The sequence below is a fragment of the Saccopteryx bilineata genome, chromosome 3, assembly GCF_036850765.1.
Source record: "Saccopteryx bilineata isolate mSacBil1 chromosome 3, mSacBil1_pri_phased_curated, whole genome shotgun sequence".
Taxonomy (NCBI): Eukaryota; Metazoa; Chordata; class Mammalia; order Chiroptera; family Emballonuridae; genus Saccopteryx; species Saccopteryx bilineata.
This window is the reverse complement of record NC_089492.1, coordinates 59,987,496-60,015,332: the sequence shown is the minus strand read 5'-3', so window position 1 is coordinate 60,015,332 and position 27,837 is coordinate 59,987,496. Positions and strand designations below refer to the sequence as shown.

The window sequence follows — 27,837 nt, the reverse complement described above, 5'->3', positions numbered from 1 at the left end:
TAAGGTCAGTATAAGAAAGCAAGAAAGCTCACACCACAGCGGTAAACAGTGCCAGAAATAAAATAACTGCAGGCAGAACAAGGGGAGCAGCGTTACAGTATAAGATGAGTCATGTTCATCAGAATAGCTGTTCTGCACCACGTCCAGAGAGAACACCCTGCTGGAGATCTTCATAAAGGACAGCCTGCACAGCCTCTTCCCTGATGTCACACCCACAGATTCTATAGCACGTCTGCAGTCGTATGTCTTAAAGTCCTCATGCCAATGGCCTCATGCCAAAACAATGGGTCTCAAGTATGTGACTTTCCGATTAGTTATCTTGGTCTTAAGATAGAATATAAACTACATTGAAGAACAGATGATTTTCAGACAATTTTTACAAACATTGTATCTTGCTGTTGAATTATTTTAGTAAGAATTGCACAATAGCATTGGGAGCTATATTCTCTAGTAGGAACCTGAGGAAGGAAAAGTTTTTCAGACTAAGAGCAAACACATTTACTTTGCCACATAGTACCTTCTTAAAAGGCCACACAGCCCCTATCTTTGGGGGATCCAAAGGATGTCTAAGACAGAGCCAGAATGTTTTATTATTTTTATAACCTTGATGGCTAGCTAAGAAAATGTCAAGCTGAAACAAAGTACTACTAGCAAATTGGTTATGAATATTGCTATTCCTATATTTAGATTTGATAATGGTACAATTAGCATACATTTCACAAATACCGCCTCAACATTTACAACTTAAGTTGCGTAAAGCTGAAAACGATCCCCCAAAAGTTATCCGGCTCCTATGTAAGGAACTTGTAAATGTTACTGTATTTGGAGAAAGGAACCTATAGTGTTACTATACTTGGAGAAAAAGGCAGAGGGAAAGTCGATACACGCAAAATAGAAGGAGGCACACACAGAGGAAAAGGCAATAGGAAGACAGAAATGGAGATTGGGGTGATGCCTCCTCAAGTCAAGAAGTGCTGTCAGGAGCGAGGGGCAGAACCTTCTCTGGAGCCCCGGAGGAAGCATGGTTCTGTCACATCCTGATTTCAGATTTCAGCCCAGTGAAACTGCTGTGGGCTTCTGTTCCCAGGACTGAGAGGGAATAGCCTCCTGTTGTTTGAAGCCACTGAGTTAGTGATATTTGTTACAGCAGCCATGGGAAACCATACTGGGCAATGGGGTGCTTCTATAGCAACAACTTGGAAATGTGCAAGCGGCTTTGGAATTGGGTCAGGAGCAGCGGCTGGGAGAGGTCTGAGGTGCATAATAACCACAGCAAGGATTACAGGAAGTACAGTGTTGGTGGAGAAACACATGGTAAAGCTGCTCTGGTGGGGCTCAGAGGAAGTGAGAGGCACAGTAGAGAAAGCTTCTGTTCTCATAGAGAATACCTATCGTTACAAACAAAATGTTCCCAGAGATGCAGACATTAAGGCATTTTGATAATGGCCCAGAAGACAATGAGGTACACATTACTGAAAACTGGAGGAAAGGAAATGCTGGCAGAAAACTTAACTAAATTATATCTTACAGTTCTTTGGAAGCAAAACTTGTAAGCAATGAACTTGAAAGTTTAACTGGGGAGATTTTCAAGCAGTTTGCTGAAGGTGTTGCCTGGTTTCTTTTTGCTGCTTAGTGTAAAATATATATGAACAGGAAGAGATAATCAAGATAATAAAAAACAGAACATGATTGGGAATTTCTCAGTCTATCCAGATTTCTGAAGATGATAAAATTAGGAAATGCACCATTAGAAAAGCATTCTTTGGAGGGAAGGTCAGGAATGGAGCTGGGCAATCTTTTCCTGAAGAAATTAGGTGTGTAATATTTGGATCCACACAACCATCTCAGCGGAAGCCAAGAACAGAGATGAGATTATCCAGGGAGGATCTGTGGCTCTTGGATGGTATGAGTTCCTGTGACATATACAGGAGACCCATAAAGGTTTTGAGAATATTATATCAGCAGAAGCACTACCACCTTGGCCTGAAAGAGACAGGACAAGCTGAAAGAAAGTGGTCAGCCTCCCAAAATTCTATAGGCAGGATACAAGCTAATGAAACTAATCAACTGCAAACCCATACTGCCTTTTCAGTAGAATGGAAATGGACTCAATACATAGATCCTAGGACCTGGAGGCTGGAGACAAGGAAGCTGGAGCAGAGGACCCGGAGAGCAGAACCTCAAGCCACAGATCTTGAAACCTAGTGGAATTAGCCTTGCTGCACTTTGAAGTGGCTTGTCATCAGTGATACCTTTCTTCCTTGTATTTTCTCCATGTTAGAGTATAAATACCTATAAATATTATCCTATACTTATTTCACCATTGCTTTTTAGAAGCAGATAACTTGTTTGCTAGTTTCACAGGTCCACAGATAGAAAAGAATTTTTCCCTAAGGGGGGTTATAACCAGAGTCATACCCGTTCCTGCTGTAGATGAATTAGATGATGACATTCAAGACTTTAGAGCTAATGTGATTTCAAATCTGGGTTGATAATATGGTATTGGAGACTTTGGAGAATACAGGTGTTGGTAAATATATTTTGCATGTGAGACAGATGTGAGTTGTTGGAGGCCAGACTCTGGTAGGCAGAAAAATGGCTTCCCCCAAAGATAATCATGTTTTGATCCCTCTACTTGTAAATGTTAACTTACTTAGGAAGAGGGCTTTTGCATGTAATTAAGTTAAGGGTCTTAAGAAGGTGCTGTTTTCCTGGATTATCCTGGTAGGCCATGCCATAGTCAAGATTCTTCAGAGAAACACAACCAATAGGAAATATATATATAATATGAACTGGGTTTATATGGTTATGGAGGCAAGAGGCCTGCCATCTGCAAACTAGAGAACCAGGAAAGCCAGTAGTGTAATTCAGTTTGAGTTTGAAGACCTGAGAATCGGAGCATCAGTGGCATAGGTTTCAGTGTGAGTCCAGAAATCTGAGAACCAGGAGTGCCTATGTCTGAGGAAGGGAAAAAATGGATGTCTGAACTCAAGCAATGAGAGCAAATTCTCCTTTTCTCTGCCTCTTTGTTCTAGTCAGGACCTCTCCCGAGTGGATGATGCCTACTCCAGTGATGAGAATGGTCTTCTTTATTTTGTCTACTGATTCAAATGCTATTCTCTTCTTGAGTCATCCTCACAGACACACCTAGAAATAGTGGGTTAGCAGCTGTCTGGGTGTCCCTTAGCCCAGTCAACTTTGACACAAAAAAATTAATCATTATAGGCTGCAAATTTGTCCTTTTAGGAAAGAGGCAGATGGAGATTTGATAAATACAGAAGAGAAGAAACATACACAGGGGAGAAAGTGGTGTGAAAACAGAGGCAGAGATTAGAATGCATTGGCCACAAGCCAAGGAATGACAACAGTCTTCAGAAGCTGGAAGAGGCAAGCAACAAATTCTCCCCTAAAGCCTTCAGAGGAAATGCAGCTGAAACCTTGACTGCATCCCAGCAAACTGATGAGTACTTCTGTTCTACAGAATTAATTACTGTTGCTGTAGACCACCAAGTTTGTGGTAATTAGTTATAACAGCCACAGGAAACTAATGCAGGTAGTTAGAAGAAAGTCACATAGAAAAGATATTTAACCTGGATTATTCTTTTTGTTTTTGTTTTTTTATTCAGTGAGAGGAGGGGAAGCAGAGACAGACTTCCGCATGTGTCCCAACCTGGATCCACCCAGCAAACCCACTAGGGGGCAATGCTCTGCCCATCTAGGGCATTGCTTCATTGCTCAGCAATTGAGCTCTTTATAGCACCTGAGGTAGAGACCATGGTGCCATCCTCAGCATCTGGGGCCAACTCGCTCCAATTGAGGTTTCTGCAGGGGGAGGAGAGAGAAAGAAAAGTGAGAGGGGGGTGTGGAGAAGAAGATGGCTGCCTCTCCTGTGTTCCCTGAACGGGAATCAAACCTAGGACATCCACACGCTGGGCCAACACTCTACCACTGAGCTAACCGGCCAATGCCTTCCTTAACCTGAATTCTTCATTCCTTAAAATCATTCACAGAAAAAATAAAGTAGTGGTATTACAAATTGTTTTGAAAAACTCTTAAAATTTAATAAGGAAACAAATAACTTGATTTTAAAAATGATCCAAAGACCTTAACAGACAGCTTACCAAAGACATTATCCAGATAAGATGCTCCACATAGTATGTTATCAGGGAAATGCAAATTAAAACAACCATGAGATACCACTACACACCTACCTGATCACCCACAACACCAAATGTTGACAAGGATGTGGAACAACAGGAACTGTCATTTACAGCTGATAGAAATGCAGAAGAGTGCAGCCACCATGGAAGACATTTTGTGGTTTCTGACAAAACTAAACATCCTGTTATCATACAATCCAGAAACCCTGCTCTTTGATATTTACCCAAAGGAATTTAAACATATGGTCACACAAAAAAATCTGCACATGAGTGTTTATAGCAGTTAAATTCATAACTGCCAAAACTTGGATGCAACCAAAATGTTCTTTAGTGAGCGACTGGATGAATTAAGTGGGTTACATTGAAATAATGAAATATTACTCAGCAATAAAAAAATATGATATCAAGCCATGAAAAGACATGGTTTGATAATATAATAATAATATATAATAATATATATCTGATATATAATATATAATATATATAATATATAACATATAATAATAATGCATATTATTATGTAAAGAAAGTGAATTTGAAAAGACTGTCTACTATATGATTCCAATTGTGTGACATTCTGGAAAGGGCAAAACTATGGTGACAGTAGAAAGAGCATTGGTTTCCAGGGGTGAGTGGCAGGGCAGAGAATGGGGAATAGGGGTGAATAGGAAAATCATAGAACAATTTTAGGGCAGTGAAACTACTCTGTGATACTATAGTGGTAGATATGGACAGCATGCATTTATCTTCTTATCTAAACCCATAAAATGTTCAACACCAATAGTGAACTCTAAGGTAAATCATGGGCTTTGAGTGATTATGACATATCAGTGGGGTTCATTGATTGTAACAAATGTACCTCTCTGGTGCAAGATGTTGATTATCAAGATGCCTGTGCTTGTGTGGGGCTGGGGGTATATTGAAATCTCTATACTTTCCTCTCAATTTTGCTGGGAACCTAATATTGTTCTAAAAAATTAATATTTAATCTCTGGTCAGGGCATATACAGGAACAGTTCGATGTTCCTGTCTCTCTGTCTCTCTCTTCCTGCCTCTCTCTAAAATAAAATAAAATAAAAATCATTTATAAAAAATTAATATTGTAAAAGGGACAGCATATTTTAAATAGTGATAGAATTATTTCTGAAAATAAATATAACTTAGAGAATATGTTCCTAGCTTGATTTTTCTCTATGTCCAAGTCCTCCTTTACTTTGCATTTACGTGCCTATCAGATAAGAGGCTGATCCTAGATAGGCTCTCCACCCACCACAGTAATAATAATAATAATAATAATAGCAACAATAATAGGTAACATTGTCCAGTGCTTTCTATGCTTTCTGTAGTGTCTACAAGTACTTCATGTATGTTTTTGGATTTGACCTTTACAGTAGCCCCACAGGGTAGTCAAGGGTCCTCATTATCTCCATCTTACAGATGAGGTATCTAAGGCAAAGTCATCAGTAACTTGCCATAGGTCACACACCTTCTAAGTGGTGGAGCCCAGACTCACCAGTCAGCCCGGCCCAGAGCCTGCACCCGGAACCACGACCCTGCATATACTTTTCACCAGTCCCTCAGTGGCACTGATGGTCCTGTGAGGGTAAAGAAGCACCCTCTTCCGTGGTACCTCGGTAAAGGAGTGAGTTGAAGGAACTTGAACGTGGAGGTTGCCTCACTCCTCTCTGTCTAGTCAAGTCCTTTGGAAGTAGATGTAACAGTTGGTAGGTTGCAGAGTTTGCTTTGCACAGCTGCACTCTGAGGGAAACCTTGCTCTGTAAAAACTCCCTCAGTGAGGGGCAGAGCGCAGACTACAGGGAGCTTGCATTTACAGGTGGGCTGAATGGACTCACCAGTGTGTAGGGAGCTGAGGGTCTGGGAAAGTTCAACTCAGAAAACCTGGCTCTGGCCCATGGTTCCAAATATCTATTAGAAGCCAGGACACATGTGTCTGACCCTGTGAAATGGTGCGGATGGAATGAGGTGGGAGAGGGCTCCTCAGCCCCGGGCTGAGATCCTCACCCAGTGTACGGGCAGCGCGTCCTCCGTTCCTTTCTGTGCGGTGGTGGTCAGAGCCCCATCAGAGGTGCTCGGCTCATCTACGTAAGGGTACAGGTGAGCTCTGGGAAGGGTCCCATGGCACTGAGGCCACAGGCACTCCAGGCAGCTAGATGAGCCAAATCAACTGTGATGTCCAGTGGGTCATGGGAGCCGTGGCCAGGCGCCCCTCACGTCCTGCGTGCTTAATCCCTGCCATTTCTACAGGTGCTTCAGACTCTCATTGCAGACCACAAGACATTCAGGGGTCCCCAAATTTCTTACACAGAGGGCCAGTTTACTGTCCCTCAGACCACTGGAGAGCTGCCACATACAGTGCTCCTCTCACTGACCACCAATGAAAGAGGTGCCCCTTGCGGAAGTGCAGCGGGGAGGCCGGATAAATGACCTCAGGGGGCCACATGCAGCCTGCGGGCCGTAGTTTGGGGACACCTGCCTAGCTACTGGCAGTATTTTCCCCCAACTTAGAACCTAAATATTTTCTTAAGAATGCAGGTAGAATTTATCCATATGGAGGGAAAATGCGTTTTCTTAAACAAAGACTCCAATTACATCATTTGTCAGGTTTCTGTCTTTTAAAAGATAAAATATATTTATGTTTACTTCTGTCTGGTTTTTACATTTTCATAATACAGTTAATTTTTTTAAATCTTAGATAAAACTGTCTTTAAACTCAAAATGGAGTCCAAGAAATTTTGACAGAATTACTTGGTGAATATTTAATAACTATATTGAATAGTATTATGCATTTGAATTTATTTTTTAAATTACCTCTTCCTGACAGGGAAAAATTGAGGAAGCAGTGACTGCATTTGAAGAATTAATTCGTAAATACCCTCAGAGTCCACGAGCAAGATATGGGAAGGCACAGGTATTCTAGAACCTTCTACTTAGATAACTGCTTTTGATGTACTTGTGTTCTGTGTAGTTGTATTTCTCATCGCCCACTATTTATTTGCATTTTCCTTTTCCCTTTTGACTTTTATACAGAGTCAGTTTCGCATGCATAGGCACAAACTCAAGCAAGGAATACTATTTAAAATAAGACAATTAATTATTGCTATTGTGTAAAGCTGAATTTAGAAACATTTTTTTCTGCCCCACTCCCCAATATGGCATCTTTCTGGTTTGGAAAACAAAATAAAAACACTTTGGGCATTGATTTCCCATCATCGCCCCGTCCCATTCCATTTAGACCCACCATATAATTTTTACATTTGGCTTCAGAAGGCTTTAAGAACCTCAGTTTTATAACAAGAGGTTGCCAGAATGCTTAGGAAAGACTTTGAAAGTAGCAAGAGGAATGTACTTGTGCTCTCTGCAGTCCCTTTCAGCCGCAAGGGCTCCTGCCACCCCCATTTTTATCTGACTTTCTCCATCTCCCAGCTCCTCATTTCAGGAAGCTTTTCCACATTCATCTGCAGTTGCATAAACCCACGCGGGCATGTCAGGCCCTGGGATTGTCATGAATACTCCAGAGGTCTCTGTCCTGGTGGATTTTGTATTCCAGTGGAAGACTGGAGTTATTTACTCAAAAACTATTTTGTGAAAACCCACGATATGCCAGGCCCTGTTTAGACATCATCAACAGGGAGCCATCAACAAAACATGGAGTTTTCATTGTAATGGCAAAGACCAATGTAACACAGAGGACAGCACAGGAGCTGGGAGGGAGGGAAGCACAGGACAGAGTGGCAGAGAAAGCTCTCCTGAAGAGATGACATTTGAGCAAAGCTTTGCAAGTCTTTTTAAACAAATATATATTCAAAGAATATTGCAAAGTATTAAAAATAAATATTAAATCTTATGCCATAATAATCCACACCATAAAGAAAAGAAGGTGATGAAATAAAGAGCATACCTATTAAGATTTGGGGCTACAGGTAATGCGACAGGGCAGACAGCACTTTACATAAGGTGATCAGAAAAGGCCTCTCTTGGGAGATGACAAGTGGCGAAGATGTGACAGGGTTGTTTGGAGGGAGCTGACAGGGCAGGACTGCAGGGGCAAAGATGGTGATGTAGGAAACCATCTTGGCATCCTAAGCTCCAGGACAGAGAGGAGGACTGCTGAGGGACAATGCAGTGGGACAAGTGAGGCCAGGGCCTCACGGACTGCCTTGCTCTATGCACTGGGAAGCCACTGAAGGGCTTATGCATGGGTGTGACTGTCTAACTTTTTTTTATAAAGTTTGGTTGCTGGGTGGAGAATGGCTTATGGGGTCAAAAGTAGAAGCATAAATAGGAGACTGTTGGCAAGTGCACTTAAATTCCATGGCTCAGACTGTGGTCATGGTCGTGGAGATGGGAACGAGGCACAGGGCAGAACCACAAAGACTTGGTGATGGAATAGACTCAGTGGTCGGCAAACTTATTGGTCGACAGAGCCAAATATCAACAGTACAACGATTGAAATTTCTTTTGAGAGCCAAATTTTTTAAACTTAAACTATATACAGTGTGTCTGTAAAGTCATGGTGCATTTTTGACCGGTCACAGGAAAGCAGCAAAAGATGATAGAAATGTGAAATCTGCACCAAATAAAAGGAAAACTCTCCCAGTTTCATACCTATTCAGTGCACTTCGATGCGGGCTCCATATGTTGCCCTACACACATCCGAACGATAGTGAAGTTCTTGCCACACACAGGTAAGCACGTCTGGTGTAACAGAGTGAATAACATCTGTGATTCTCTGTTTTAAGTGATTAATGTTGTGGCGCTTCGTTAAAAACATGCTGATATTCACACTGCACTTTGGTCACAGATTAGAATTTAGTGATCCACAGAACACACTGAACTTTCCTCTGTACCATCCACATCTCGACTGGCATGCCCGTGGCTGCTCCGCTGTATATGCAGTGTTACGTCATCATCTGTGCATGTGCACATGCTGCCATATCATCCTACAGAAACTGAGAGAGTTTTCCTTTTATTTGGTGCAGATTTCACATTTCTATCATCTTTTGTTGCTTTCCTGTGACCGGTCAAAAGTGCACCATGACTTTACGGACACGCTGTAGGTAGGTACATTGTTATTAACTTAATTAGGGTACTCCTAAACTAGCCAGAGAGTCGCATGTGGCTCGCGAGCCGCAGTTTGCCAATCACTGGATTAGCTGGAACGTCAGAGTCCAGGGAGACTCCTGGGTTTCTGGTTTGTCCAGCTAAGGAGAGGATAGTGACAGTTCCTGACCAGAAAACTAGTAGATGGACAGGCTTGGAAAGGTTCAAAAGTCAAAAGTTTGATTTTGGTCCTGTTAAGTTTGTTATGCCTATTAGACATTCAAGTGGACAACGTCAAGTAGAACATGGGACTTACGGAGTCTGGAACCCGGGGTAAAATCCAGGGCTGATGCACGAATGTGTCAGGTAGTACAGTGCCAGCCTGGTAGCTGGAGACTGATTCTCAGCCCTGCTGGGGAACAATAGATGCAGAGCTACAGAAATATTCCAGACCATGGAGAAGCAAACAGCACCCCTCAGAGGGAGTCAGTACAATAACTCACATTTGACACTCACAGGAAACTAACACATTTATATTTCCAAAAGATCATGCCTATTGAAATAAGAGATGTGCTTTGTCACTAGTATTGACAGTCATTTGGTGAAGGAAAGCATATTAACTAGAGAGAATAATGATCGATGTAAATGTTAATTAAATTATGGCAGAAACGTTTTGTGCTTTAGAATTTGTTTTTTTATGTGATATTAATTTTAGGTACCAAAATCCAAATAAATGCACTAATTTTAGCACATGGTGACTGCTATATTTATAAATAGCAGACAAAACAAGTATGGTTTACTCGGAACTAAATGTGGTGACCACTGAAGATCCAGATGCTCAAAGGTCCCACCTCCCTTTTAAAAATGTATTAATTTTATTTTAATGAGTTAAGGTTGTGAAAAACTAATGCAACTAAGTTTCTCTTATCCATGGTTGCAGACCAGGTTTAGCAGATAGCAACTATACCATTTTTATACCTAAAAATTTTTTTCCATTTTTTTGAGAGATAGAGTGGAAGAGGGGAGGAAAGGAGAGAAAGAAAAAGAAATTAATCAACTTGTTGTTCCACCTGATTGTTCCATTTAGCCATGTGCTTATTGATTGCTTCTCATATGTGCCCTGACTGGGGGTATAACCCACGACCTCAGTGCTCTATCCACCAACGATACTCTATCCACTGAGCTAACCAGCCAGGGCCTCATTTTTGTAAATTAGTTTGGTCAGTAATCCTGCAAAATCGCTAAATTGTAATGCTATTAAGCCAGAGAAAATATATTTCCAAAAGATCATGCCTATTGAAATAAGTGATGTGCTTTGTCACTAGTATTGACAGTCATTTGGTGAAGGAAAGCATATTAACTAGAGAGAATAATGATCGATGTAAATGTTAATTAAATTATGGCAGAAACGTTTTGTGCTTTAGAATTTGTTTTTTTATGTGATATTAATTTTAGGTACCAAATTCCAAATAAATGCACTAATTTTAGCACATGGTGACTGCTATATTTATATCCACGTGTAACAGCAGGAGTTTGAAATTTAGACCTCAGGCAATATTTTTTTATTTTTAAACTATTATGCTACAAGGTGTTACTGAGATTTATGTTATTATGTCATTAAGTCAAAGTTAGGCATAGTAAATTAAATTTTAATAGAATAATTTAAAGGAAAATACATAGAAGCTTTAAAAATAAATGCAACAGAAGATAGATTTAATAGGAGGAATAAATGATGACTTTTTATTTTTTGTTAGCAGATTAAATAATTACTGTAGACTACTCCAACAAATTTTTAAAATTCAGCAACATTAAGTTAAAGAGAAATTATTGTATCAATTATTTTTAAAGTAGCAGTCTTATTTTTTGGATCACTGCAAAATCAATTTTGACCAAGTTTTCATCAGAGGCAAAATCTTAAATTAGAAACTCAATTCACATTATCTTACCTGAACTATTAAAGCCTCTGAGGCAGAAAATGACACATCTCCTAGGAACGCTGGATGGATGAGTCAACAAAAGGCTTTGCAGTGTTAATGTCCTGGAACCAATATTCAGTTTCAGCTCAAATTACTTAATATACAGATGCTAAACTTATAAAAATCAATCTGTATAATTTTGATTTTCAAATCAATGATTTTTATTTTCATTCAGGAGATTTTAAAGAATTAGGTGCCATTTGAATACTGATATTTTCCCAATTCTGGCAGTCGTAAAATGTTTATAGTTGCTAAAATGAAGGACCTTGGGTTGGGTGGGGGAGGAAACAAGTGTATCATTTTTCTGTCTTTTCAAATTGAGTTTAGCTATTATTGTCTCTGTAAAGAAAAATTATCTTGATAGGCATTTGTCCTTGCCTTCCCCTTGAAGAGAGCTTTCAGTTTTAGGATCTGTGTGGTAGCTTGAAGGGGCTACCGAATCAAGACTGTGACTAGTTGGTCCTAAAAGTCTCTGTCAGGTCTAGGCTCTGGCATTTTGTAACAAACTATAGAAATGATCCCTGAAAGGATAGTGTTGGCAATTTGTGAAATCATCTGCAAGCATTGTGTTTTGGGGGAGTTAACTCGCCAGAGCAAAACTTACCACAAACTGATGTCTAAACAGAAAAGCCAGCATATGAATGACTATATGGAAAGCCATATGATCAAGATGATCAGTATGAGTCATTGACAATGGACTTTCTCTGGTAGAGAAGTTTATTCAGGAGATCATTTACAGGTTTGAACAGATAATTGTGTGCTCTGAAGCTTCTATCAAGCAAGAATGAAATTGCCCTTGTCTAATCTTGAGACTTCTGTCCTATCAATTTTTCTTCCTTATGAATATGTCTACTTCTCTCTATCTCCACTGCTTCAGTTCTAGCCTGATCATTTTGGGAAACTTACCTGATCAAAAGATAACTTTCTTTTTTATGCTATTTTCTGAAAAGCTTTCCACTGATATTTTATAAACTTTTGCTGGTTCTTATCAATTTTTATTTACGGGGGAAAGATGGGATGAATCATTTCTTACCACCTTCTCAGATTGTGGAGATCTCCCTTATTTTGTGGGCATCTACCCAGGATGGGACAAAAGTAGGTTTATAGTTGTATGAGAAACAGTATATTCTTGTATTATTATTTATTAATTGTTGTATTTTCCATGCAAAACAACTGTAACTTTACTATTGCTCCATCTTGTAAATTAACTACAGCTCACACTTTACAAGGTAAACATATTAAATAGAATATTCTGAGAAAAAAATTGATATCTGCTACTTTTAGCATCTAACTAAATGTAATCTTTAAATTTAGTCAGCTAAATCTGATGAGATTTTGATGGCCATGTTACGCCTTTTTCTCTTCCTATCTCTAATATTTCACTCTCTATTCTGAATCTCCTATTAAGAATTTTGCCTATTTCACTAAGAAAATACAAGTATTCACAGAGAACTTCCACATGGTTCCAGGCTGTACCAACAGCCCACCTACACGTGCTCCTGTGCTCTGCCTTCCATCCTGTGAGCATTGATGAAGGAGACTTTTTTGATCTCCTTCTCATCCCCTCTCTCCTGCTGAAGGATGTCATTCTAACTTTTGTGTCCCCCTTTGCATCACCAAATTTTCTCTCTCTACTGAGTCTCTCTCTCTCTACTGCATCAACTTCGAAACATGCTAAGATAGTTCCATTGTTTAGAAAGAAGAAGAACTCTCCCTTGTCTCCACATTCCCCCATTTCCTGGCTTCCTTGTACAGCAGAACTCCTTGAAGGTGTCTCCAACACCTTCTTTCCTGCTTTCTCTTGAATCTACTGCATTCCATTACGAGTCCCAAGTAGTTTCATGGAGATGCTCTAGCCAGGACCAACAGAGGCTACACACTACCCAGTTCAGAACCTTGCCCAACCTGATAGCCACTTCTAATACAACTGCTCACTCCCTCTTGATACTTTTGTCATTTGGCCACCAGGACACTACTTTTTTGTTGTTATTTTCTCTTTTCCTCCTTCCTCCTCTGTCCTTTGTGCTGGCCCTCCACTGTATTTCTGACCTCTAGTGACTTTGAAACATTGCAGCTTCTTAGAATTCTGGTCTCAGACCTCTTCTTTTCTCTGTTTACACTCAGAACTGCTTCTAGCTCCTTAGTTTTAAAAACTATCTCTATCTTGACAATTCCCCAGTGTCTCTCATTCTGACCTCCCTGCTGAACCCCAGACTCATGTATACTTCTTCCTACTCATTATCTCCACTTGGGTACCTGACAAGCATTGGGATTTTAACATCTCCAGGACTGAATTCCTGGTTCTGTATGCCTGTCAACCTGCTTCGGCTTTACCTTCCCATTGTTGGGGAATGACAAGGCTATCTGGTAATTGCTTAAGCCCAAAACCTTGACTCATCCTTGACTTCTCTCTTCTTTCCCTTCCTCTTAAACCCTCCATTCAGACCATCTACAAATCTGTTGTCTCTGACCTTCAAAATACATTTAAAATCCAACCACTTCCTACTACCTCCATTACTACCACCCAAGCCAAAGCCATTACCCCTTGTCTGGAATCCTGCTAGAGCATCCTGGCTGGGCTCTCCGCTTCTCCCCCACCATCTCAACCTGTTCTCCATACTATTGCCAGCACAGCCCATGACATACACCTCAGTAGAGTGAGTGTAAGAGAACTCAGCAGGTCTTCATTACTTAACACCCCTCCCCCCATCCTCTTCCTGCCTCCCCTCCTCCACCAGCCTTTCCTCTATTCTGCATTTCTGCTTCATGGCCCTTGCTCAGGAATTTTCTTTTACCCTTACTTTTAAGCCCTCCCTGGTCATTCTGATTAGAACTAAGATCTCTACAACCCCACACCCAGCATTGCTAAACCTGCTTTCTTTTTATCCACAGCACTATGGTCATAAGACACACATACTCTTATTTGTATATTGTCTTTCTGTCCTTTTCAGAATGAAGTGACATGGGAAAAGGGCTTTGTCTGTTTTGTCCACGTGCATGGAACAGAGCCTGGCTCCCAGAAAATAGTTGTTGAATGAAAGAGTGAACACAGGGATAAACTGATGGGAGAACAGCAATGGTGGACTGGAGTCCTATCTATATAACATTAATGTAAAACATGAAATAAGTCGGCATCAACCCTAGCATTCATTAGTCTTGCTTTTATTATGTTCTTTCTTGTCTGTAGCTTAGTAGCTAACCTTCCTCCATATTATTAAAAGAGCATGTTGTGGTACTTTCCTTGGTTTATTTTTTATCTCTTGATAAAGAGGAAACTTGAATCTGTTTTGAATTATTTTTAAAGCATGTATAAAAGTTGTCTTTTTGTGAATACAGCTTGTCATGGGACATTGATGTGGTGTGTGACTCCCTCTAGTGCGAAGACGACTTGGCCGAGAAGAGGAGGAGCAATGAGGTACTGCGCAGGGCCATTGAGACCTACCAGGAGGTGGCCAGCCTGCCCGACGTCCCCGCGGACCTGGTGAAGCTGAGTTTGAAGCGGCGGTCAGACAGACAGCAGTTTCTAGGTGAGATGGAGTAAGAACAGTTAACCCAGTGGTAAACGCCATGATTTTACCTTGGAGAGCCTGGAACCTGAGTTCTATAGCTCATTTCAGGTAATTTACCTGACTGTTTCTTAGACTGAAATAGAAATACTAACCTTGATAATGACAAAGATGAGGATGGTGTTTCCACCACCCTGCCCTCCTCGTCCCCCCCCCCTACTTTCTACTGAGGCAAATACATGCTGAGAGGGTGGGTAATTTGCCAAAAGAGTTATAGCTAATAAATTAATAGGTCTAGAATCAAAAATTCTTCCTGACATGTCAAAAATTCTTTTCTCTCTTAACTAGAGCAACCTGATTCATGAAAGTTCAAATGATCAGTGGGACAATTTTTATAGAGGAATATTGAGTTTCAGACACTCTAAAATTTTACTTGTAAAGTTTGACTCCATACCAAGGAAAATGATAAAAAAAAATTTTTAATCACTAAGTACTTTGAAAAGAGCAGCATAAAGCATATCCTCTGAGTGACCTGGGTTCCAGCACCAAGGCAGTGAGACTGGCTATAACTTACCATCAAGGGACCGGGCTGCAACCCTCTTCCTCCTCATATGTTTTCTGTAAACGGGGAGGGAAGACTCTAAGCCAGTGCTAGGTGGGTGCTAGGCTGGCTGGGCAAGTTACACGAAGAAATCATCGAAGTCACTAGGAGAGGCTCCCAGAAGTAATATTCAAGGCCAGCTCACCCTTTATCAGTTTTCTGAAAGATGGAATTAAGGTAGTCTGACACTTTGGTAAGTGACCCAAATAGCTGATAGGAGATGCCCCAAACTATGGTAAAATAGAAGGAAGGGTCAGTTCAGGGGAAGAAAAGCGTGCGGCACACAGACAGGCTGGAAAGGCCGGGTGGGCACTCACGTTAGGCCACTCGTCTTGGGTGCAAAGTCAATGTTACTGAGTTGTCCTCTTGCCTGAGGCTCTAATACCGCTCTGCTTAGTACTGGTTACTGATTCTGTCCTTAAATTTTTGATATTTTGTTCACCATAGACTTTTGAATTAATTTTGATATTTAAAAAGAATACACAAAAATCACTCATTTCGATTACTGAATTTTTGGCACCCTCTTGAACTTTGCACTGAGTGCCTTTCTTGCCTTCTTTATTCCTGGTCCTGGGCAAAAGACTGCCTGTGGATAGATCTAGCCCTCTCCCCCAGTGGTCCTTCACTTTAGTCTTTTCCTCTGAGTGAGAGCGATGCGAGTTCACTGGCGGAGGCTCGGTGAGAAGGGAGTTATTTGTCAGTGAAGGAGACGCAGTGATGAAGTGCATGCAAGGTAGGACGGGGATCCCTGATGCCTCGCGGAGAGGACCGTGGGGCGGGGAGAGGTGGCAGCAGGAGGGACTTCACCCGGCGCTTTGCAGTGGATAATAGGGAGAGTGTAGAAGCAGAGGAGTGTGAGCTTAGTCTGGGCAGATAAGGAAAGAAGGATACTGGGTCAGATTTGTCAGTGAAGGAGTGAATAGTTGAGCAGACCCATCCCAGATTGGCCAGCCGCGGGGAACCAGCCATAGGACAAGTTGGTGATGTTCGTGCCCAATAATTTCTCTGTTAGTGGGCCATTCGCTGTTGATGGTCCTAAAATGCTCTTGGTTGTTTTTCAGTTTGTGAGTAACTGAGGCCTTTAGGTAATTAATTTTGTTATGTATACTAGTCTTATTTTTCAAATTTTGCTATACTTAATTTGTCTTTCCAAATTTGGCAAGAGTAATGACAGTTGGCCCCAGAAATTTTAAATTTCCATCAGATAGCCTTAAAAATGAGAGCTAGGGCTGTCATGACTCCTGTGTGCATAATATCCTCTCGTCCACCAGGGGGTCCCATAATACTGCTTGTTGTCTGTCTCCTTAGCTACATGAGTAGGTCCTTACCTAGAGATGAGGACATTCTTAATTGGAAACAGTGTCAGCAGTGAACCTCAGTGCCTCTCCAGGTTTCACACAGGGTGCTAGACCCTGAAATCTGTCAGATTTTTAATTTGTTCTCTATTCATAATTTGTTAGTTAATCATAAGAAACCAAAAATATCTCAGTAAAACTTTTTTTAACATAAGGAATTGGTAAGTGAAACTTTCTTAAGACTGAATTTAAAATAAAAATAGTTAATAAGTTTAGAAAATAAGAATGTCTTTAAAGTGTTTATCATCAGTATGATATTTAATGTCTATTTATAGGATGTATTGATACCATTGCAACTCCATGATGAAATCCTAATAGGTACTTAGCCATCTGTACATAGGGTCACATTTAAGCTGGTCTTCAGGCTGTGTTGAATAGTCTGCCTTGATTTTAGTCTCAATATAAAAGTGTACATAATCTGTTTTTATTTTTATTGGATTCTTTTTCTCTTCCCATCAAAATCAGGTCACATGAGAGGTTCTCTTCTTACACTACAGAAATTAGTTCAACTATTTCCTGATGATACTGCCTTACAGAATGACCTCGGAGTGGGCTATCTCTTGATGGGAGATAACGATAATGCCAAGAAGGTTTATGAAAAGGTGAGCAGAAAGCAGTCTTCTATTAACTATATCAAGTTATTTTGAACTTGGAGTTCTAATGTTATTGTAAATTGCATTTAGTACACCACCCTATTTCTCACTCTATTTTAAATTAAGTTAAATGAGAGTTGACATCTTCTTAAGTGTTTTCACATCACTTTTTTCCCCTTGATTAGAAGATTTTAAATTTTAGTTGACACTTGGTACATCAAAACTTTAACCCATAATTGTGGTACTTTTAAAACTTGATCTTAGGGGCCCTGGCCGTTTGGCTCAGGGGTAGAGCGTCGGCCTGGTATGCAGGAGTCCCGGGTTCAATTTCCGGGCAGGGCACACAGGAGAAGCGCCCATCTGTATCTCTACCCCTCTCCCTCTCCTTCCTCTCTGTCTCTCTCTTCCCCTCCTGCAGCCAAGGCTCCTTTGGAGCAAAGTTGGCCTGGGCGCTGGGGATGGCTCTGTGGCCTCTGCCTCAGGCGCTAGAGTGGCTCTGGTCACAACAGAACGAGGCCCCAGATGGGCAGAGCATCGCCCCCTGGTGGGCATGCCGGGTGGATCCCAGTAGGGTGCATGTGGGAGTCTGTCTGACTGCCCCCCTGCCCTGTTTCTGGCTTTGGAAAAATACAAAAAAAACTTGATCTTTATAAGTCCACAAATGGCCTTTCTAAAAGTGGTGTCTATGATAGGAAGATGAACTCAAGTTATTCATAAACATAGAAATGCAATCTTTCTTTTTTCACCGGAAGTCCAGTCCAGAGAGAGGCTTTCGGGCATATGGAGTAAATTACTCACCTTTCGGAGGGCACTGACTCTTTGATCCTCTCACAACAGTGCCTTTAAAAGGGTTTCTACTTTGTAATGTATATTTTAATAAATAACCTCTAGGTCACAAGTAACTATAAAATCTAGAAAACTGTGACTCCTTCAAGCAGTGCAGGAATTCATTTGCTATGGAGTAAACAGGAAGGATATCAAACAAACTTTGAAGCTGGAGAACGTTAATACCTCTGTAAAAGAAAGATCTGTTTATCTTCTTTATTTATTTGTTATTCTTGAATTTAGGCCTTTCTGTCTATCGTTTTCCGTCTGGTGCTCCCTACATCAAAACGCTACTCCTTGGGAGTAGCCTGTATGATTCCTTTTGCTTTTAAAATGCTGGCAGGTACAGCGCGGTGATTTCATCCCCAGGCTAGGGACTGGTCCGCTCATAGTGGTGCCTTCCTCCTTTTATTGCTATTGATGCTTAATTGAAAATCAGTACATTTCAGATCATCAGTTGTCTTTTCACCCTTGTCATAATTTTTATCTTTTCTGAAAGAACATATAGATAAGACCTTTGCTTTTTAGAGCATCTTAAATATCTACACAAAGTGGCTTGATCCTACCGATCATAGAACATGTCCATGTGAGGCACTGTTTACGCTAATGGCCAATGCAGAACACTGAGTGCCTTGTCTAGCAAAGTTTGATCAAGGGATACATCATGTATCTCCAAGATTTGGGATCTTAGGAATGTAAGAATTATCAAACTGTATCCGATATGCCCATTATTCTGCCACTGTTGGAGGCCACAAAGGTGGAGTTATTAGAATTCATTCCTCCCTCCATCCTTTTCTCTCTTCCTTCTTTTCTTCCAGAAATCATGATCAAGTGTTAACTATGTATCAAACACATGTGAGGTTAGAACAGAATCTGAAAACATACTAGTTCCTCTCACCCTCTGCAGATTTGTCCTTCCTCACCCTTTCAAAATCTTCCTTGCATATATTCACTCTTTACCTGATACTAAATCTCAGATTCAAAAACAGTTTATTTCACCTTAAAAACTAAAAATTTCCCTGCTCTTGCTTATACATTTGAAATCATAATCCCATCTGAGTAAACAACGGGCGCAGAAAGTCTAAAATATAACATCCGAGTGGGTTTCCTTTTAAAGAAACATTAAAAGCCCAAAAGGACATGTGGGTTTTGCCTTTTATTTTCTCCTCTCACTTCTGAGTTAATAAGCTGTGTCTAATGGATTCTCTTTACTTAACCACAATTTATCCTGAGATGGTATGGCTCAAAGATCATTGGCAGAAAACTGATAGTGTAACTTTATATTTTTATCTTTAAGTAAATTCATAAAAAATTATTGATCATTCCCTTTCTGGGTTTTTGCTGTGTTTAGTTTCAACAAAGACCAACTTTGAAATGGCAAGATGTAGCTTTTGGAGGTGCTCCTGTGTTTCCTTCTATGTAAGTCTCACTGCCACCCTAAGTCAAAGTTAGCATCCTTCTTGATTCTTCCCTCTTCTTACTCCTAACACATATTCATTCACCTCATCAACACGTATTTATTGAAACACACCACAATAACTTCAAGAGTGCTTGCTAATGATACAAACACAGTGTCCTTGTGGAGTCTGCAATTTGATGCCAAGTCACTAATTTCTGTTAATTTTACCTTCTGAATATCTTTTGAATCCCCTCCATCTTTGACCCAAGCACTCATCAGCTCTTGCCTCCAGGACAGAGTTATCCTGCCCAGCCTGTCTCCTCCGACCTTCATCAACACAGATCACAGATCTCCCACCTCACGCTCAGCTTTAACTCTTTATTGGTTCCCTTGACTGTAGCAGTGGTCTTCAAGCATGTTTGACTGAAACTTTCCAGTAAAAACTATTCATGTATACATGTGTATGTACGAATATATGATGGATGTTGTAAAAGGTATGCACTCCAAAATAAGTTTTAAGATGAAATGAAATACTAAAATACTTTCTGAATTTCATTTAACTGCCAAAAAAGTATTTTCTTTTTTTTTTTCTTAAGTAAGAAGTAGGGAGACAGAGAGACTCCCGCATGAGCCCTAACTGGGATCCACCCAACAAGCCCCCTATGGGAGCTCTGTTCTTCTGGGGCCATTGCTCTGTTGCTTGGCAACCAAGCTACTTTAGCACCTGAGGTGAGGCCATGGAGTCATCCTCAGTTCCTGGGGCCAATGGCCAAGTTGTTTCAACCCAGCCATGGCTGCAGGAAAAGAAGAGAGAGAGAAAGAGAGGGGAGGGAGAAGAGGAGGAGTGGAGAAGGAGATGGTCGCTTCTCCTGTGTGCCCTAATCGGGAGTCAAACCTGGGACTTCCACATACCAGGCCAACGTCTACCACTGAGCTAACCAGCCAGGGCCAAGATATTTTCTTCTCCTTGAAAAAATAATATTTTAGTAATATCAATGTGCTATATTATTTATAATTATATGATTTTAAAAATTCTGATAATGTGTCATATAAAGAGTTCATGCTGGGACTAGAAATGGCAACTATACAATTGTTTTGTGTTGTCTGTGATGTGTGTATGTTTGTGTGTGCGTAGAGAGAAGGAGAAAGAAAAAATCTGTTATACTATTAATATTAACATCAATCTAAGATTCTTAGAAATCTTTTATGATTTTAATTTATTGTGCTCACATAGATTCAAATGTCCCACCAAATATATCTCCCCCACCCCCATGTTCCCCTTGGTACCTCCTTTGCCCCCTCCCTCCAATGCCATCCCCCCTTCCCTCCAGGATTTGCTGTCCTGTTCTCTATAATGCTGTGTAATGTATATATAATTTCATTAATCTCTTTCCCTTCTCTAATCCCATCTTCTCTTCTACTTTCCCTCTGACTACTTTCCCTCTGGTCCCTTTCATCCCTCCTCTGCCTCTGTTCCGTTGCTCAGTTCACATTGTTCATTAGATTCCTCAAATGAGTGAGGTCATATGATATTTTTCTTTCTCTGCTTGGCTTATTTCACTTAGCATGATAGTTTCCAGGTCCATCCATGTTGTCGAGAAAGGTAAGATTTCCTTCTTCCTCACGGCTGCATAGTATTCCATTGTGTATATGTACCGCTGCTTTTTAATCCACTCGTCCACTGAAGGACACTTGGGCTGTTTCCAGATCATGGCTATTGTAAACAATGCTGCAGTAAATGTGGGGGTGCATTTCTTCTGTTGAATCAGTGATTTGGTATTCATAGGATATATTCCTAAAAGTGGGATAGCTGGGTCAAAGGACAGTTCCATTTTTAATTTTTTGAGGGATCTCCATACTGTTTTCCACAGTATGCATTCTCACCACCAGTGCCGGAGGGTTTCGTTTTCTCCACACCTCACCAACATTTATCGTGTGTTGTTTTTTTAATGAGTGCCATTCTGACAGGTGTGAGGTGGTATCTCACTGTGATTTTAATTTGCATTTCTCTAATGATTACTGATGCTGAACAGTTTTTCATATGCCTATTGGCCATCTGTGTGTCCTCTTTGGAGAAGTGTTATTCATTTCTTTTGCCCATTTTTTGATTGGATTTTTTTTTCTTCCTGGTGTTGAGTTTTACAAGTTCTTTATAAATTTTGGTTATTAACCCCTTATCAGACGTATTGGTGAATGAATATATTCTCCTATTGTGTGGGTTGTCTTTTTATTTTGTTAATGGTGTCTTTTGCTTGTGCAAAAGCTTTTTAGTTTCATGTAGTCTCATTTGTTTATCCTGTCCTTTATTTCACTTGCCCATGGAGATAAATCAGCAAAAATATTGCTATAAGAGATATCGGAGAGTTTACAGCCTATGTTTTCTTCCAAGCTCTTTATGGTTTCACGACTTACATTTAAGTCTTTTATCCATTTTGAGTTTACTTTTGTGAATGGTGTAAATTGATGATCCCATTTCATTTTTTTTGCAAGTACCTATCCAATTTTCCCAGCACCATTTGTTAAAGAGATTGTCTTTACTCCATTGTATGCTCTTACCTCCTTTGTCAAATATCAATTGTCTATATAGGTATGGGTTTATTTCTGGGTTCTCTGTTCTGTTCCATTGATCTGTATGCCTGTTCTTATGCTAGTACCAAGTTGTTTTGAGTACGATGGCCTAGTAGTATAACTTGATATCAGGAAGTGTGATACCCCCCACTTTATTCTTCTTTTTCAAGATTGCTGAGGCTATCCATGTTCTTTTTTGGTTCCATATAAATTTTTGGAATATTTGTTTTATATATTTGAAGTATGCCATTGGTATTTACATAGGAATTGCATTGAATTTATAGATTGCTTTGGGTACTATAGACATTTTAATGATGTTTATTCTTCCTATTCATGAACATAGTCTATGCTTCCTCTTGTTTGTATCTTCCTTGATTTTCTTTATCAATGTTTTATAATTTTCCGAGTACAAGTCTTTGGTTAAATTTACTCCTAGGTACATTATTTTTGTTGTTGCAATAGTGAAGGGGATTTTTTTAAATTTCTCTTTCAGACAGTTCATTATTGGTGTATAAAAATACCACTGGTTTCTGAATATTGATTTTATATCCTGCCATCTTGCTGAATTCATTTATCAGGTCCAGTAGTTTTTTGACTGAGTCATTAGGGTTTTCTATGAACAGTATTATATCATCAACAAATAATGATAGTTTTACTTCTTCTTTTCCAATTTGGATGCCTTTTATTTCTTCTTCTTGTCTGATTACTGTGGCTAGGACTTCCAGAACTATATTGAATAAGAGTGGTGAAAGAGGGCACCCCTGCCTTGTTCCTGATCTTAAGGGGATTGGTTTTAATTTTTGCCCATTGATTATGACGTTGCCTGGTGGTTTGTCATAGATGACCTTTATCATGTTGAGGTATGTTCCCTGAATCCCCATTTGGCTGAGAGTTTTGATCATAAATGGATGCTGAATTTTATCAAATGCTTTTTCTGCATCTATTGATATAATCATGTGATTTTTATCCTTTCTTTTGTTTATGTGTTGAATCACATTGATTGATTTGCAGATATTGTACCAGCCTTGTCTCCCAGAGTAAATCTCACCTGATCGTGATGTATGATTTTTTTCATGTATTTCTGGATCCGGTTTGCTAATATTTTGTTGAGAATTTTAGCATCTAAATTCATCAGGGATATTGGTGTATAGTTTTCTTTCTTTGTAGTGTCTTTGTCTGTTTTGAAATCAGAATTATGCGTGCCTCATAAAAGGAGTTTGGAAGTCTTCTCTCCTCTTGAATTTTTTGAAATAGCTTGAGAAGGATAGGAGTTAGTTCTTCTTTGAATATTTGATAAAATTCGCCTGTGAAGCCATCTGGCCCAGGACTTTTGTTATTTGGGAGTTTTTTGAAAACTGTTTCAGTTTCATGTGATGAAATTGGTCTTTTTAGGTTTTTGACTCTTCTATATTGATTTTTGAAAGATTATATTTTTTCAAAGAATTTGTCCATTTCACCTAGGTTGTCTAATTTTATGAGATACAGTTCTTCATAGTATTTTCTTATAATCCTTCGTATTTCTGTTGTGTCAGTTGTTATTTCTCCCCTCTCATTTCTAATTTTATTTATTTGAGTCCTCTCTCTCTCTTTCTTGGTGAGTCAAGTTAAAGGTTCATCAATCTTATTTACCTTTTCAAAGAACGAGCTCCTGGTTTCATTGATCCTCTGTATTGTTTTTTTAGCCTCTATGTCATTTATTTTTGCTCTGATCTTTATTATTTCCTTCCTTCTACTAGCTCTGGGCTTTACTTGCTGTTCTTTTTCTAGTTCTTGTAGATGCAGGGTCAAGTTGTTTATTTGAGCTTTTTCTTGTTTCTTAAGGAATGCTTGTAATGCTATGAAGTTCCCTCTCAGGACTACTTTTGCTGTGTCCCATAAATTTTGAGTTGTTGTATGTTTGTTTTCATTTGTTTCAAGGAAATTTTTTATTTCTTCCATAATCTCATTGTTAACCCATTCATTATTTAATAACATGCTATTTAGTTTCCAAGTGTTTGAGTTTTTCCATTTTTCTATTGTAATTGATTTCTAGTTTCATGCCATTGTGATCTGAGAAGATGCTTGATATGATTTCAATCTTCTTAAATTAATTGAGACTCATTTTTTGTCCTAACATGTTGTCTATCCTAGAGAATGTACCATGAGCACTTGAAAAGAATGTATATTCTGCTGCTTTAGGGTGAAGGGTTCTGAAGATATCTATTAAATCCAGTTGATCTAGTGCAGGAGTCCCCAAACTTTTTACACAGGGGGCCAGTTCACTGTCCCTCAGACCATTGAGGGCTGGACTATAAAAAAACTAGGAGAACAGGATGCATCACTGACCACCAATGAAAGAGGTGCCCCTTCCGGAAGTGCAACGATGGCTGGATAAATGGCCTCAGGGGGCCGCGTGCAGCCCGCCGGCCGTAGTTTGGGTACCCCTGACTAGTGTGGCCTTAAAGTCTGCTGTTTTTTGTTAAGTTTCTTTTTTAAGGATCTATCCAGTGATGTTAGTGGGATATTAAAATCCCCTACTATTATAGTATTGCTGTAGATCTCGCCCTTATGTCCATCAAAATCTGCTTTATATATTTAGGTGTTCCTATATTAGGTACATAGATATTTATAATGGTTATATCTTCCTACTGGATTGCTCCCTTTATCATTATGTTGTGATATTCTTTATCCTTACTATAGCTTTTGTTTTAAAGTCTATTTTGTCAGATATAAGTGTTGCTACCCCACTTTTTTTTTCATTTCCATTTGCATGAAATATTTTTTTCCATCCCTTTACTTTCAGTCTATGTGTACCTTTTGTTTTGAGATGGGTCTCTTGTAGACAGCATATGTATGGGTCCTGTTTTCTTATCCATGCACCTACCCTATGTCTTTTGATTGGAGCATTTAATTCATTTACATTTAAAGTTATTATTGGTATGTAGTTGTTTATGCCATTTTATTCTTTAAATCTACATTCTTATTTTACTAGATTTTTTCCCCTTTGTTCTGTTTACATCAGGCCCCTTAATATTTTTTGTAGCATTGGTTTGGTTGTAATAAATTTCTAGAGGTTTTTTTTTTTGTCTTAGAAGCTTTTTATTTCTCCATCAATTTTAAATAATAGCCTTGTTGGATATAGAAGTCTTGGTTATAGGCTCTTGTTTTGCATTACTTTGAATATTTCTTGCCATTCCCTTCTAGCCTCTAATGTTTCTGTTGAGAAATCAGATGTCATCCTTATGAGGGCTCCTCTGTAGGTAATTGACTGCTTCTCTCTTACAGCTTTTAGTATTCTTTCTTTATCTTTTAATTTTTGTATTTTAATTATGATGTGTCTTGGTTTAGGCATCTTTGGGTTCATCCTTAATGGGACTTTCTGTGCTACTTGCACTTGTGTGACCTTTTCCTTCATCAATTGAAGGAAGTTATCAGCTATGATTTCTTCAATCAGATTTTCTATCCCTTGATCTTTCTCTTCTCCTTCAGGAACCACTATGATGCAGATGTTGTTTCTCTTCATGTTGTCACAGTGCTGTCTTAGAGTTTCCTCATACTTTTTGAACCTCTTTTCTTTTTGCTGCTCTGCTTCCATACTTTCATTTATCTTGTCCTCTAAATCGCTGATTCTATCCTCAGCTTCATCCATCCTGCTTTTAATTCCTTCTAGTGCGGTCTTCATTTCTCACACTGTATTTGTCCTTTCTGACTGGTTCTTTTTTATGATTTTAATGTTCTTTTTGATACTTGCTATCTCTATTTAGGTGCTCATTATGTCCATCCATTCTTGCTCTAAGATCTTTGAACATCCTAACAATCATTATTTTAAACTCTGCATCCGGTAATTTGGTTATTTCCATCTCATTCAGATCTTTTTCTGGGAATTTCTTTTGTTGATTCATTTGGGTCACATTTCTCTGCCTTCCCATTTTGTCTGTGTACAAGAAGGGTGTGGCCACAGGAGTCCAATGGGTGTAGCCTCTGTCTTCCCTTGGTGTGGTCTTTTTGCAGGCCCACCACTCCCTCTGCCATCGCCTCAGGCCTTTGGGCACAGGTGTTGTTGGTGCTGGTCTGATACTGTGGTCATTGCAGCTTCTGCCTCACCTCTGCAGGCAGGACTGCATTCACATGCCCAGGTTGCAAGCTTTGGCCAGCCCCCTGCTTTCACACCACCCCTGCAGGTGGGACTGAGCTTGTGTGCCCAGCCGCAAGCCTCAGCTGGTTTTCCTGCTACTGCTGTGCCCCCACAGGCAAGACCACTCTTGTGGCCCAGCCTGCAGCTGCAGTCGGACCACTTTCATGAGCCCCATTTGCAGCCATGGCTGGCCCCCCGGCTTCCGCCCCCACTGAAGGGTCCAGGCTCCCACATCCCACCGCTGCCCGCCCTCTGGTGAGCACTCAGCAGTGTGGGGTTGGCGATGTAGCTCAGACCTCAGCACTCAATACTATATTCCTGATGGCTCCCTGCTTCTAAGCTATTCTTTGCTCTGACTGCAGCAGGAGAGCTTCTTTTTGGCTGGTAACCTGCTTCCCTTTGCTGGTATTGCTGGTTCCAGGCAATACCACTTTAGATTTGGGGAGTGACTCAGCCCAGGGGTTAGGGTGGCTGTCCCTCAAAGTGTTTCTCCCTGTGCCTCCTAGTTACACTCTCTTCCTGCTACTTTGGTCTCTCAGCTCTCCCCATCCCCCAGAGCCCTGGGTGAGTGGTTGTGAAAGAGGTTTTCTGTGCAGTCCCTTTAAGATGAATCCTGGGTCTGAGAAATCTGTCTCTTTCTTGAAAACAGTATCCTGGCTTGTTTCACAGTTAAATACTGTCCATACGCCTCTTCTAGGCTCTGGGCTGCAGGCTGGGGCTTTGGTCCTGGGGCCCAGGACCCTCCCCTTTCTGGAAAACTCCCCTCTCGTCACATGAGTCCCTCCAGGCTGCCACTCGCTCCCGGGAGCTGGGCAGCCCTCTCTGTGTTTCTGCTTTTCCTAACAGTCTTAGTGTGGCTTCTTCGGTGATCTTTGGTTATAGATTCCTCTTGGTTTAGCCCGAAATTGGTTTTTCCAGATGATTGTTTTTAAAATTAAGTTGTAATCCACTTTGGTTCTGGGAGGTTGAAGTTGGAACATCCTCCTACTCCATCGCCATCTTTTTTCCCCTTAGAAATCTTGTAAAGCCACTTGTCCTTCCCTGAGGATTTGTTGATTGCAATGGGATAGTACACCTTGAACCTCTGTTATTCATCCACATGTGAACTGCAGTAAGCACAGTAGTGATCTGAATGAACCAAGCAGAGAGGGCAACATCGGTTACCTGACCACCCACGCTCCCTTCTGGATCACGTGTGGATGTGTGACTGTCTGCTGTGCAGAGGAGAGGAGAGCCCTGGAACCTGTTGCATATTAAATATTATATTTCAGTGACATGCAAACAGAAGCATTTTAACCCTTTGAGTAGTACGAATGTTTGTGTATGTTCTCATGCTTTCTAACCATCCATAGTACAATTGTACATGTATGTCTTTAAACTTTGAGCTGAAGGTATGCAAGAATTGCATGAGATAACAAAAATTTTTATTTTAAAAATGTGTAAGGCAACATTAAAAAGAAGGTAAATGTATGTTCTTCTTGTTTCTATGAATTGGTTATCAAACAAACATGATTTTAAGTTAATAAAACTATAACTTGAACTAATTTCATTTTTTTGAAAAAAAAAAAAACTCACTCCTGGGGGTCAGTGAACATGAAAAGAACTCACTACTCAAAGGGTTAATTTTCTACTCCTCAGTGGATTATCTTGCATGTGAAAGTAAACAGGAGCTTTTGTGA

General features: G+C 40.1%; 1 protein-coding gene across 6 annotated transcripts in view; it reads left to right on the top strand.

Annotated features, from left to right (window-relative positions):
- ASPH (aspartate beta-hydroxylase) overlaps window positions 1-27,837 on the top strand; it is a 251,987-nt gene that overhangs the window by 171,196 nt on the left and 52,954 nt on the right. For all 6 annotated transcript variants that reach the window (XM_066266195.1, XM_066266193.1, XM_066266192.1 and 3 more), the window contains 3 exons: window positions 7,003-7,089; window positions 14,574-14,724; window positions 17,125-17,261. In XM_066266195.1, coding sequence (XP_066122292.1) covers window positions 7,003-7,089; window positions 14,574-14,724; window positions 17,125-17,261 — 375 coding nt within the window. The remainder of the gene's footprint in view (window positions 1-7,002; window positions 7,090-14,573; window positions 14,725-17,124; window positions 17,262-27,837) is intronic.